This window comes from Diuraphis noxia, unplaced genomic scaffold (assembly GCF_037042655.1).
Source record: "Diuraphis noxia isolate RWA-SAM2 unplaced genomic scaffold, SU_Dnox_SAM2 contig0009, whole genome shotgun sequence".
In the NCBI taxonomy this organism is placed as follows: Eukaryota; Metazoa; Arthropoda; class Insecta; order Hemiptera; family Aphididae; genus Diuraphis; species Diuraphis noxia.
Genome location: NW_028301719.1, coordinates 2,795,423 through 2,807,682, shown reverse-complemented (window position 1 = coordinate 2,807,682; position 12,260 = coordinate 2,795,423). Strand labels below are relative to the sequence as shown.

The 12,260-nt window shown below is 32.7% G+C and overlaps 2 protein-coding genes and 2 long non-coding RNA genes across 9 annotated transcripts in view; 2 read left to right on the top strand and 2 right to left on the bottom strand.

Annotated features, from left to right (window-relative positions):
• The window catches only part of LOC149054259 (echinoderm microtubule-associated protein-like 2), a 56,477-nt gene extending 50,910 nt beyond the window's left edge, over nt 1-5,567 (top strand). For 5 of the 6 annotated variants that reach the window (XM_089230552.1, XM_089230550.1, XM_089230553.1 and 2 more), the window contains 9 exons: nt 180-420; nt 1,730-1,887; nt 2,316-2,573; nt 2,641-2,778; nt 2,872-2,988; nt 3,133-3,192; nt 3,680-3,767; nt 3,855-4,081; nt 5,037-5,567. In XM_089230552.1, coding sequence (XP_089086678.1) covers nt 180-420; nt 1,730-1,887; nt 2,316-2,573; nt 2,641-2,778; nt 2,872-2,988; nt 3,133-3,192; nt 3,680-3,767; nt 3,855-4,081; nt 5,037-5,162 — 1,413 coding nt within the window. In that variant the 3' untranslated portion in view covers nt 5,163-5,567. The remainder of the gene's footprint in view (nt 1-179; nt 421-1,729; nt 1,888-2,315; nt 2,574-2,640; nt 2,779-2,871; nt 2,989-3,132; nt 3,193-3,679; nt 3,768-3,854; nt 4,082-5,036) is intronic. The other variant, XM_089230551.1, reaches the window with a different exon arrangement.
• Nucleotides 1,868-2,755, bottom strand: LOC149054260 (uncharacterized). The gene is made up of 3 exons (XR_016192306.1): nt 2,613-2,755; nt 2,244-2,547; nt 1,868-2,003 (listed from the first exon to the last, which is right to left on the bottom strand). It is a non-coding gene; the product is annotated as an uncharacterized LOC149054260 (long non-coding RNA).
• On the bottom strand, nt 5,563-8,496 carry LOC149054258 (uncharacterized). Its single transcript, XR_016192305.1, has 3 exons — nt 6,582-8,496; nt 6,124-6,364; nt 5,563-5,931 (listed from the first exon to the last, which is right to left on the bottom strand). It is a non-coding gene; the product is annotated as an uncharacterized LOC149054258 (long non-coding RNA).
• Nucleotides 8,497-8,865: 369 nt separating this feature from the next.
• On the top strand, nt 8,866-12,091 carry LOC107165416 (wee1-like protein kinase). Its single transcript, XM_015513628.2, has one exon. It carries the CDS (start codon nt 9,835-9,837, stop codon nt 11,335-11,337), a length of 1,503 nt encoding a protein of 500 aa, XP_015369114.2. The 5' UTR covers nt 8,866-9,834; the 3' UTR covers nt 11,338-12,091.
• Nucleotides 12,092-12,260: the final 169 nt, after the last annotated feature.

The following is a 12,260-nucleotide window of genomic DNA, read 5'->3' as shown; positions in this document are numbered from 1 at the left end:
AATATTTCGAAAAAAAAATGTAGGCGCAAGTGTCTATGAATTATATTTAAAAGAAATTTTTAAAACATATTGATTAGAACAAAAGTTATTTAATTTGTCATATCTCCGTGGGACACCCTGTATAGTTGCATAATACAACAATATTCGCAATTGCATTCGTATTTATTGGATTCGTACAGTGTTCTATGGATACCGTGGTGGCTGCGGAATTCCATCCATTGGAGCGCAACCAGATCGTCACCTGTGGCAAGGGTCACATCAGTTTCTGGACACTGGATGCCGGCGGTACCCTTTACAAGCGCAACGGGATATTCGAGACCACTCGCGACCGTCCCAAATATGTGACGTGTTTGGCGTTCACGCAGAATGGAGACATCTTGTCTGGAGACTCGAACGGATCCGTAGTCATATGGGGACGCGGTGAGTACCTGAACTATATAGGTATATAGCGTGGGTACAGCGGTGCACACTGGGGTGTCTGCAGAGTGAATATTATACAGTTTAAAAACAACCCGTCCTCCCATCTTTTATTTAAAAAAAGTTTTCACTTGCAGAAATTAAAATATAGACTACATTCATATTTTGTATTATACATTTATAAACTTTCCTATGAGCCTATGACACCAGTGATTTACTCCCCCCGCCCCTTGATGACATACAGAGTTGCAATATAGGTACCTATTTGCTAACCTGTCTGGGCGTCACTGCATAGGTAGGTGTTAGTCAGTGTTGGGTAAATTACTTTTAAAAAGTAATAAAGTTACTTTATTCGTTACTCTAATAAAATTACTTTACTTTTCAAAAGTAACTCATTACTTTCTCGTGTCTCGTCACAAAAAAGAAAAATAATTTTTTTATATTTCTTAACAATATTATCATTTTGCCTGGCAATAATGTTACTAGAAATACATTACCTATAGTAAATAGATATAATTTGATAAGAAATCAATATACTATAATTAATATAATACAATATTATTATTTTATATTTATTTATGTTTTAAATTAACTTTACACAATAGTGTATCTTCAAGGTTTTTATCACTCATACGCGACCTTTTTTTAGAACAAATGTCCCCTGAAACACAGAATAATCGCTCTACAGAAGCACTGGATGGTAAAGCTGTGTTTTATTTAATAAAAATATTCTTTACTAATGTCATTGAATTCAAAATTGTGAGATCAACTGTATAAGGAGCTTTAATCAATATATATAGTATATTACTAAACTACATTGGTAAACATAATAATACCCTCATTATAGACATTTTTTTTTTTCAATTCGCAAAAGGTAGGTACTTAATAATTCGAAACTGTAACGCATTATTCAATAAAAATTACTTATCAAAAGTAATTTCCATTACATTTTCGTTACTTGGAAATAATTCTAATGAAATTACGTAACGCGTTACAAGTAAAGTAAAGCCGTTACGGTAACGCATTATTTTCGTTACGTTACTACCCAACACTGGTATTAGGTATAGACATTATAGGTATTTATCGTCGATATCCAATCAATTTAGACAATTTAGACCAAGTTAGCTGCAATGATGTTAAATTTTTTTAATGATTTTTGTATTAGAACACCCCCACCCCACAAATGTTAAGGCAAACGTACAGTTAGAGGAAAAATCACTGCTCCTTATTTGGTAGTTAAAATGTTCAGTTTATTTTACACACCAAGTTATAGTTTTGTTGTGAAATTATTACAAACTTTCTCTCCAAACAGGCACAAATAATATCATTAAAGTTGCCCGAAACGTACATGAAGGATCAGTGTTTTCCATCTGTGTGTTGAAAGAGGGCAGCATTATAACTGGAGGTGGCAAGGACGGTAAACTGATCCAGTTTGATTCTTCGATGCATCCCACTGGATATGAAGCACAAGTAAGATATTATTGTTATTATAGTTATTTCCATCAACATATCAGTATTCGACCCTTCTCCCTTCACATACATGTTTTATTCACAATTTATGAACAACTTAATATGTTGTATTGACTCTGTTGATACCAAAAAAATTGTTAATCGTATGTTCTCACATGCTTTATGGATTAAAAATAAGCTAAACCAGTTTATTTTTTTCAATTGACAATTATATATTATTTAATATGATTTTAAAACTGGTTTGAAAATATCTGAGTATAATATACTACCTATAAATAAATAGCAGTAAGTAAAATGTTTTTTTTGAATACCTTAGGTATTTTTTATAGAAATTATTTAATTACATTGATAGGTACCTTATTTATTATTTTATATTGTAATGATTTCATATGATTTAGAAATGTTAGTTATTTTTTTCATTTGAACAGGTTGCTGAACACTTGGGTGGTATTCGTACAGTGTCTGAAGGCCGCGGATCACAATTGCTAGTTGGATCCACCCGTAATTGCATATTGATTGGTTCATTGTCGATGGGCTTCAGCCCTGCTGTCTTGGGCCACACCGATGAACTGTGGGCATTATGTCCTCATCCCACATTAGCTCAATTTCTCACAGCCGGTTTTGATCGCATTGTCCAGCTTTGGGACTCGTTGTCTCGCTCTGTCGTATGGAGTAAAGACATTGCAGTTAGTATTTTATAGTTTAATTAATTTTACATTTCATACCTACATCACATCTGTACATAATTTATAGGAACAAGCACAGTCGGCTGCATTCTCTAGCGATGGTCGAATAATCATTGTTGGTTGTGTGTCTGGAAAATGGATTGTCATGAATTCAGAAACACGAGAAATTTATTCAACTCATGTCGACGGGAACGAACCAATACAGGTATGCAAAATTTCAGTGTAAATAATTAGAATGTAAAAACTTACCAGCTGTAATCAAATTTGTAATCATTAAGTTGTTTATTGTCATTTGAAGGTTGCGAAATTCTCCCCAGACGGCACACTACTTGCTCTTGGTTCCAGGGACAACTATATCTACATATATCAAGTCACAGATGGTGCCAGACATTACACTCGTCTAGGACGATGCACTGTGAGTATTGTAGTCTAAATATTGTTTATTGTGCATCTAAATCTTATGTGCTCTTATGACTGTATCAAATTGTATACCTCTACTATCCTTTACCTCACAACCCATTTCACATAATTATTTCTGTTGAATTCACTCAATGTCTAGTGTTGGGAAGATAAACGTCGCAGAAGGTGTAGCACCGGTGCTATTATTGACAAGATGTCGGTAGGTGTAGGTTGCCAGTGTAGAGCCGAGTGTTGATGCATGTAGATGTTTTTGTAGAGATAAAAAATGTTAATGTATAGAAAAGATATATTGGATGAATAAAATTGTATGATTAGTGGTTAATCAATATTAATATGCACTTTAATTTGCAGTAGGTTAACATTTTTTGTTTTAATGTTTTTTTTTTATAAAAATAATTAATGTTGTAAATTGTTTAGTATTTTATATAAATTATTTGATTTACTGCCGTTGGTATACATTTTATAAATGTATCAATGTGTTGGTACATGTATTGATGTTGAGTTTGTACTTTGTATGCTTTGTAATCAGTAATAGTTTAATGGCTGTTAAAAAATTGAATCCATTAACTATTTTTGCCAACGTTAACAGAGATATAATATTTTCTGTGTGTTAGGTGTGCACTGTGCACATATTATTTGTAATAGAAATTGATTTGATTATATTAATTTTGTTTTTATTAAATTAGGGCCATTCTAGCTTTATCACTCATTTGGATTGGTCAAAGGATAACGAGCACCTGCGCAGTAACTCAGGAGACTACGAGTTGTTATATTGTATGTACCACTTTTTTTAATTTAATGTAAAATCAAATGTATTGTAGTCTGATTGTTAATGTTAAATACATTTTTCTTTCCATCTAGGGAAAGTGAAAGTTTGTCGTCAAGTCACTCACAGCACTCAACTTAGGGACACTGCATGGGCAACCAACTCTTGCGTACTGACATTCACCTCCATCGGAATATGGCCCGAAGGTGCTGATGGCACCGATGTTAATGCATGTGAACGATCAAACGGATCCAAGCTGATGGCAACAGGAGACGACTTTGGTAAAGTGAAACTGTATTCATATCCGGTCAAACAACCTAAGGTAAGCAACAAAGATAATGAATATAAAGTACCTGAGCATACCGGGTGATTCTTTCATCATTGAACACTCATTATTTCAAAAATTACTAATGTTTTTTAAAATATTTTTTTACATAGTTTCAAGTTGTTCAAAAACCAAAGTTTTTATTAAAAAAAAGTTATTTTTTAATATTTTTTATCCTTATAATTTTTTAAGTTTTTTACTTTTTTGAATGACAACATAGAGTTTTAATTTCATATTCCAAAGCAGAATATTTTTCTAAGTATTTTGTTTCATAAAAATTAAATTTAGGACGAGTAGTTTATGAGTTATAAGTATTTAAAGTTTAGAGATTGGCAGAGTGGAGTGGTATGTGGTTACTCCGCAAAATGTTTGTCCACTACTCCGCTTGTCTAAACTTTAAATACTTATAACTTATAAGCTACTCGTCCTAAATTCGATTTTTATGAATCAAAATACTTAGAAAAACATTCTGTTTTGGAATATGAAATTAAAACTTATGTTGTAATTCAAAAAAGTAAAAACCTTAAACAATTATAAGGATAAAAAATATTTAAAAATATAATTATTTAATAAAAACATTTGTTTTTTAACAACTTGAAACTATGTAAAATAATATGTGTAAAATAATGAGTGTTCAATGATTAAAGAATCACCGGTATAATTTGTTAACATTCGAACAGTGAATGTCATTATTAATGTTTACGTTTCTAATTTTTACATTAAATTTTTGTTAAAACAATTATTTTAAAAGCTTTAATAATTTCATACGGTAATTTGCTCATTAAGTTCTTTAGAAATAATTAAAATTTCTAGATAAATATTGTGTGGTAATTATCAAATAGAGGTTAACAACAAACTGTTCACTTTGGCTAAACCGCATAAATTTGATGGCAGTATTATTATAATATTACTACTCTTCACTGTATAATGATTTTTTATTTGTATTCCTCAGTCGCTGTGCCACGTGTATGGAGGCCACAGCAGTCATGTGACAAACGTGACTTTCTTGCACGACGATTCCAGACTGATATCGATTGGTGGCAAAGACACCAGCGTCCTACAATGGGAAATCATATAAAAGAGCGTTAACTGAATCTTATCATTCTTATTATTATTACAATTATTATCATCACTATTATCATTCAAATGATTCTTCACTTATTACGAGAAAAATATTAATTATTGAATCCATTATTATATTTATTATTGTTTAGTACATATTTTTAATAATATTCACTTTAGCACAAATACAGTAAGTGTTCAATGTGTTTGTGTTATTCAAATGTTCTATATTATTCGTTATTACACTTTCAATGTTATGTCGACAATTATTCATAGAATAATACATTATTATTATTATCATAATTATCACTCGTTTTTTTTTCGTCGAATTGTATTAATATTATAACAATATTATAATTATATTGTACTTTTGTGTTTTTTTTTAAATAAACAAACGTAATATTTTGTGTCTATAGTTCAATGTTTGCTGTTTTTATTATGTAATAATAAGTGTTGTACACCTCGGATTATTGAATAATGTTTAAGACTTAAGAGTTAATACATTTTTAACAGGTTCATTAAAAATAGGTACCTTCCAACAATCTGAAATAATTGTAGTTCCAGGGTTTCAACCACCGGTTGATGAAGGTTAATTTGTTGAAAAATTGATGTCGGTGTTCTGATTTTCTACTGGAACCATCAAATTATTTCCGGTATAATCCAAAGACCGATGCCCTTCAACTCGATGCCTTCTTCTTGCCAAATTTGGATTCATAAATTTTAATAGCATGCTTATATTCACCAAGCATAACTTTCTGGACTATTATGCAGTCATATAAGACTTCCTGAAAAAAAGAAACCCTGTCCATTATTTGTAAATCATACTCATGAATATTGTTAGTTGACCGGAAATATGGCAAATCATAACCCACAGATTTCCAACAGCCTTAAGTGAAAAACGTGTTTTTCTTAAACGAGCTGCTGCAAAATATTTGATTTCTTTTTTAAATTTGGTAAATTTTAATTATAATATTTACCCATAGTAAGTTATAATTCTGATTGTTGACAAAAAATGTATGCAACAAACAAAATGTGATGGTTTTTAGTACATTTGTTGTGGTGATGAAAGTTTGAAATTTGAACCATAGATGGAATGCTCTCAACATATTTAAATGATTTTATATTTTTCCCATAAAGGAGAAATATTTTTCCTCCTCAACGTGTCCAATAATATTTGTCAAATAACGCTTTATTACGGCTTCAGTATTCATGTTTCAGCTGTAAGTATAATATAGGTATAATATGATTAGGCAGGTACACTCAAATAAACATCTCACAATAATGATGACTACATTTAACAACAAATAGTTTTGGTTCAATTCAAACTATAATGACACGCTTCAATCCAAACATCATGGGAATATTGTCATTAATTTATTTTTTAACACTTAATATTAATTATTCTAATATATTCCATGTATAAATAAATACACACCTGAGTATACTTATTATATTATTATCTTTGTTTGAAATAGAAATCTTAATTTTTCAATGCATAGTTGGATAGAACAAAGTCTTTTATATCACAAATTAGCATAGCCATTTTAAAAAAAAACAAACCCTCCTGTAGATTGAAAGTCGTTCCATAAAAAAATAAATAACTTTAGATATATTTTTGACACCTAAGTCAGTCGACCGGTCAATATTGATATTATTTCATTCTGTTTTAAATCAACATTCAATAACATTGAGATAATATTATATTGTAAATACAAACAGTTGAAGATATTATAACACAAACCATTAGATTTTTTTCCAGATTATACATATTTATAAAACAATTACATAAATAATATAATTAACTTACTATTGATATCACTTGAATACCAATGAACAGAGGGGTTCAGAGAGAGTCCATATCTTCTGGTGGTACATCCAAGGCTGGTCTCACTCACATACAATAATAAGGTCCGTCTAGTAATGTCTACCAAACACCGGTCACGCCACATAATGTGATCCATACTGCGCATGCGCTTATAACTATATTTCAACGTTTGTAATATTTTATCGTTAACAGTAAACCGTTGTATTATACTAATCTAATAATCTATGAACGAAAGTCAGTAGCCACGTGAACCTACTGAACTGTTTCAGATCTAACATTTTGTGCGTGTCCCGTGTATTTACTTTATTATATTTTTACTTAAACAGTTTAATTCATTCGGTCTTACACAATGGTATTATACCAATGTTGTATGAAGGGATGCAAAGCTAAAGGTTAGTATTGTTATGCAATTTTATACTATTAAGTTTTACTCGGGTACCTACCATAATTTAATTTAGGTATTCAAAACAACTTCCTTTCATAACTTAATAGGTAATTATAAATTTTAAATTGTTGGCTTGAATAAGCCCAACTCCATATTAACTACATTACCACCTTTTGTTATAATATTAGATGTTATATCTCATCGGTTTCCGAATGTAAGACGTTATCCTATCCGATTGAGGGAATGGACAGAAATTGCTGGGTCAGAGCATGAAGATCTTCAAATTATGTACAACAAGAAAAGAATTTGTGGGGCACATTTCACAAGTGATTGTTTAAGTCCTGGGACCGAAAGATTGAAGTGTAATTCATATCCTACACTACATATTCCTGCAAGTAAAATAATAATTTTTATCTTAAAAATTAATTATGACGTATGTATTAAACTTTGGAAAACTGACTTATATTAGATATCTATTGCAATTATGTGAAATACAATTTTATTATAGCAGGTGATTCACCTTCTTGTAAAGAATCACTACACTTAAACTCTGAAATTGATTTTGAAGAAGTTAACCTGCCTTGACTTATCTGGATTTGATGTATTAGGTACCCCATCTCTGTTCCCTCGTATATACATAATAGTTTGAATTTTTTTTTTAAATATACATATTACGTACCTAATAATACATAACACCTAGCTTTATACAGTTTATATTTCATTTATATTGCTCAATGATATATTACCTATAGCATTTAGTTATGATTTTGCATTTGCTTATTTTGTAATTTTGATGTTCAAAAATAATTAAAACTATTACACTACAAGTATAACTAAATACTTGCTATTTGCCTATATTTAACGCTATGACAACATGACTATCAAATATGATTTGCTTTGCTATGCAGATGACGTTAACGGCTTGCTTTGTAATATCACTAAAATATCAGCACAATTTAAAAACCGAGAAACAAAGAAAAAAGATACTGGCCATTAGAATTATTTAAGCTTCATATATTATAATATTATTATGATACATTAATTAATATTTTTTTTATGTTTTCAATGATTTATAATAGGTTTATTAAAACAGATAGGTGTTATAAAATGTAGTCATCTAACACCAAAATGTAAAAAATTGTATACTATTGCCAATCAACTGATGAAAAAATGTAGACGAAATGGAAGTAGACAAAAACTTTTTAAAAGCAGGTTACAAGCAGCGGGAACTTTCTTGGATAAATTCCTTAGGAAAATGACACCTGCGGCATCCATGTTTACTCGACTACTAGTACGAGAAACACAGAAAAAAAATCATGGTCGTCGATTTACTGAAGATGAAAAAATTTTGAGTTAGTCGTTATTCAAAAGGAGCCCTAAGTATACTTATAGTACATATTATACATATCTATGGTACATTCAATTTAAATTTGTCTGCTTACTTACATTGTTCATGACTTACGTTTATCTAATGAAAAAATGTATTGTTGTGGTAGCTGTTTTACTTTAGTTAAGCCAAGCAGCTTCCATATTAGGGAAAAATATTTTTCGTAGTCTTTGCTACTTACCTTATTATTCTTAAACCATTAGCGTGTCCGAGAAAATAGTAAATACGACACTGAATATAATATTATACTTGGTCTGATGTGAAGAAAAATATAAAATAACACACTGTGCCTTTTTTCCATTTTTCTATTCATACCGAATACTTTGCATCCGTCTGGTCGTTTTAACACTGCGTGCGGCACAGCTAAATAACTAATACCTAAAATCTAAATTAAATAGTAACAGATGGATAGCGATGACACGTGGTCCGAACTCTTAAATGTTAAATTATTTTATTAAAAATACCTAAAATAAGTACAAAAAACGAAAAAAAAAAACACAAACGATATCACAATATCAATATTATCAGTAAGACATTTTATCTTTTAGCTGCCGAGCTATTTTTAATTTTAAATAATACAGTGATAGTGGACACTGGACAGTGGTAATGATCGGCGTGAGAAATTTTTTATAAAAATCGGTTTTTTTTTTTTTTCGAATTATTATCGGACAACGGCGAACGCTGCTGCAGAAGTGCAGACTGCAGTCGACCACACCACAAATTTTCGGGTGAACTTTAAGTCGGTACAAAAGATCTCGTCGCATGTTGATAAAATCCTGTCCACGTTCGCGGGTAGTCGGTAACGCGTGGGCCCGCGGTCGAAGATCGCGTTACGGAACAGTAAAATATAATTATTAAATATTAAACGATCTTCTTTTAGCGTTCAGACCGAGTTCGCGCGTCGTTCGGTGTTCACACACGACACTACGTCTCGGCAGACTGCTGGTGTTTACTTCCGAAGTGTGTCGTAGTCGTAGTTGTTTCGCGTTTGTATCGGGAAAAAACATGACAGCCGTGACGTCTGGCCATTCATAGCCGGACGTCCTGCGAAGAACAACAGTGTCCAAAAGCGGTTTACAAGCACTGCGACGATGGACATTTCCGTCGGTTATCTGAGCGTTTTCCTCGCTTTGTTTTCGATCGTCTGTTACTTTATGAGGACCAAATTTGTCCTGCCAGACTGCCTGCCGCCCTCTTCGTCGAAATCGTTAGTCGGCGACTGTCTGGCCCCGTCCACGCCGCGGTTAGTGGCCGATTGTTTGGCTCCGTCCACACCGCGGTTGTTGGCCGTCACTGCTCCGCGTGCCCGGCAGCTCGGATCCGCCAGAATTGCGCCAGAGTTCCGGGTGTCGGTGAATCCGTTCACGCCGACCGGTATCGCCATATTGAAAAACCGGAAGAAACGCGGTCCCGGATCGAACGACGACAGTACAGCCTGTCCCGAGGACAGCGACGACTGCTTGGGACAGTGCACGCCGCCTGGCCACAAATCGCCCGTGGCCGTCCATCCGTCCGTCGTCAGGCGTCTGGTGGACAGCGGCAAGATGACCAACGTCAGTATACGCGAGTTGCAGACGTCGCGCTTCAACGAAGAGTTCAGGGTGGACGAGTTCATCGCCACCGGAAGTTTCGGCGTCATATACAAGTGCACGAACCTATTTGACGGCATACCGTATGCGATTAAAAAAATCAAACAGACAATGTACAAGAGCCCCGAGTACATGGTGCGCAAAGAGGTGTACGCCAACTCGGTGTTCGGGCGACATCCGAACTTGGTGTCGTACTTCACGGCCTGGTACGAGAGGGGCCACATCTATATCCAAACGGAGTTCTGCCACGGCGGCACTCTGGAACGCATGATCCACGAGTCGGATCATGTGTTCTGCGACGGCGCTCTGAGGCAGTTGTTGTGGCACGTGTGCAACGGCCTGGCACACATCCATTCCAAAAAACTTGCACATTTGGACATAAAGGCAGCCAACATTTTGATATGCCCAACCGATGGGTCTGTGGTGTTTGCCAACGATCTAGATGACGAGGAAGACATAGTCGACAAATATATTGTTTACAAGATAGGTGACTTTGGTCATACCATATGCGTTGAGGATGTCCGAAACATTGAAGACGGAGACTCTCGCTATTTACCTAAAGAACTGTTACGTGACGATTACTCTCAGTTGCAGAAAGTTGATGTGTTTTCTACTGCGCTTACAGTGTACGAGGCAGCAACTCGTAAACCTTTACCTAAAAATGGACCAGAATGGCATCGTTTGAGGAATGGTGAGTTTTCGTTACCTCAAACTCCATTTTTGAGTACGAGTCTTGAAAAATTGCTGAAAAAGATGGTCGACTTGGATCCTACCAATAGGCCTAGTGCTTCTAAAGTGGTTAATCTTTTGCTCGACAGAGGAATGGCAGCAATAAAAGATCAAGATGAAATTGAAGCATTAAAATTAAGTGCTCAATTTCTTTCACCTTGGTTAATCGATTTAAATCCGTCAAGAACAGTGCCACCAGGTAGAAGTGATTATATTTATACAGACCATCAGTTATTAGAAACGGAAGACTATTGGACAGAAAATCAAAACATTTAATTATATTTAACTTATAATGTTGAACTATAGATAAAAAAAAATTAATTTAAAACTTTAATTTTTACTTCTCAATTCAATTTAAATTGTTATTTTTAGGATATTTTAAAAAACGCCATTTAAATTTAATTTAAAAAATATTGAATGATTAATATCATTCCCTAAGGTATTTGTTATTATAATTAATTTTATGTTTGCTTTAATTTATAACTGAAAAGACATGACAATGCATTTTTCACAAATGTTACTTATTTAATAATCAAATTACCAACAAATTATAAAGGATTTGAAATCTTAACTATAGCTTATTTATAAATATTTTTGTATCATAGTTTTATAATTATTGAATTAGGTATAATTATATAGTTAAATTATTTTATTAAATGTCTCATATTTGTTAATCATTTTTGTTTATAATTGTCTTGTGTAAGAGTATTTAATTTTTTCCTGAAGAGTGTCATTATTAGGTATGTTTATTATCATATCTAAACATTTTATTAGACTCACAACTGCAAGTTGGAATAATGGCATCATAATCCCACGTAGGTTTAATTACGTTTTACTTGTGGTGTTATGTAGATCCGTGGTTATTGCTACTTTACTGCCAATTAGTGATTGACCATGACAAAATTGAAAAAAATGGTAATATTTGATATAGCCATACAACATACACTCTAAGAATAATTACGTTACCTATTTATTTTAGGGCAGAAACAGAAATATTTAATTAATTGAAAAATTGATTGGTGATGTAAATCATAAGTAATTTTAAACAGTATTTTGTATTAAAATTATTAAAATGCATATTTAAGTGAATAAATCAAATCAAAATTCTTCATTTGTTTTCCTTTTGAAAAATTCTATGTGGTAACATTCCATGGACCAGTGTGAAAACTTAAGATCGAAAGAGAAAAAATTGTGATTTT

What these genes read in the sequence shown, in the direction of transcription:
- LOC107165416 (XM_015513628.2), top strand. Translation starts at nt 9,835, where the DNA reads ATGGACATTTCCGTCGGTTATCTGAGCGTTTTCCTCGCTTTGTTTTCG.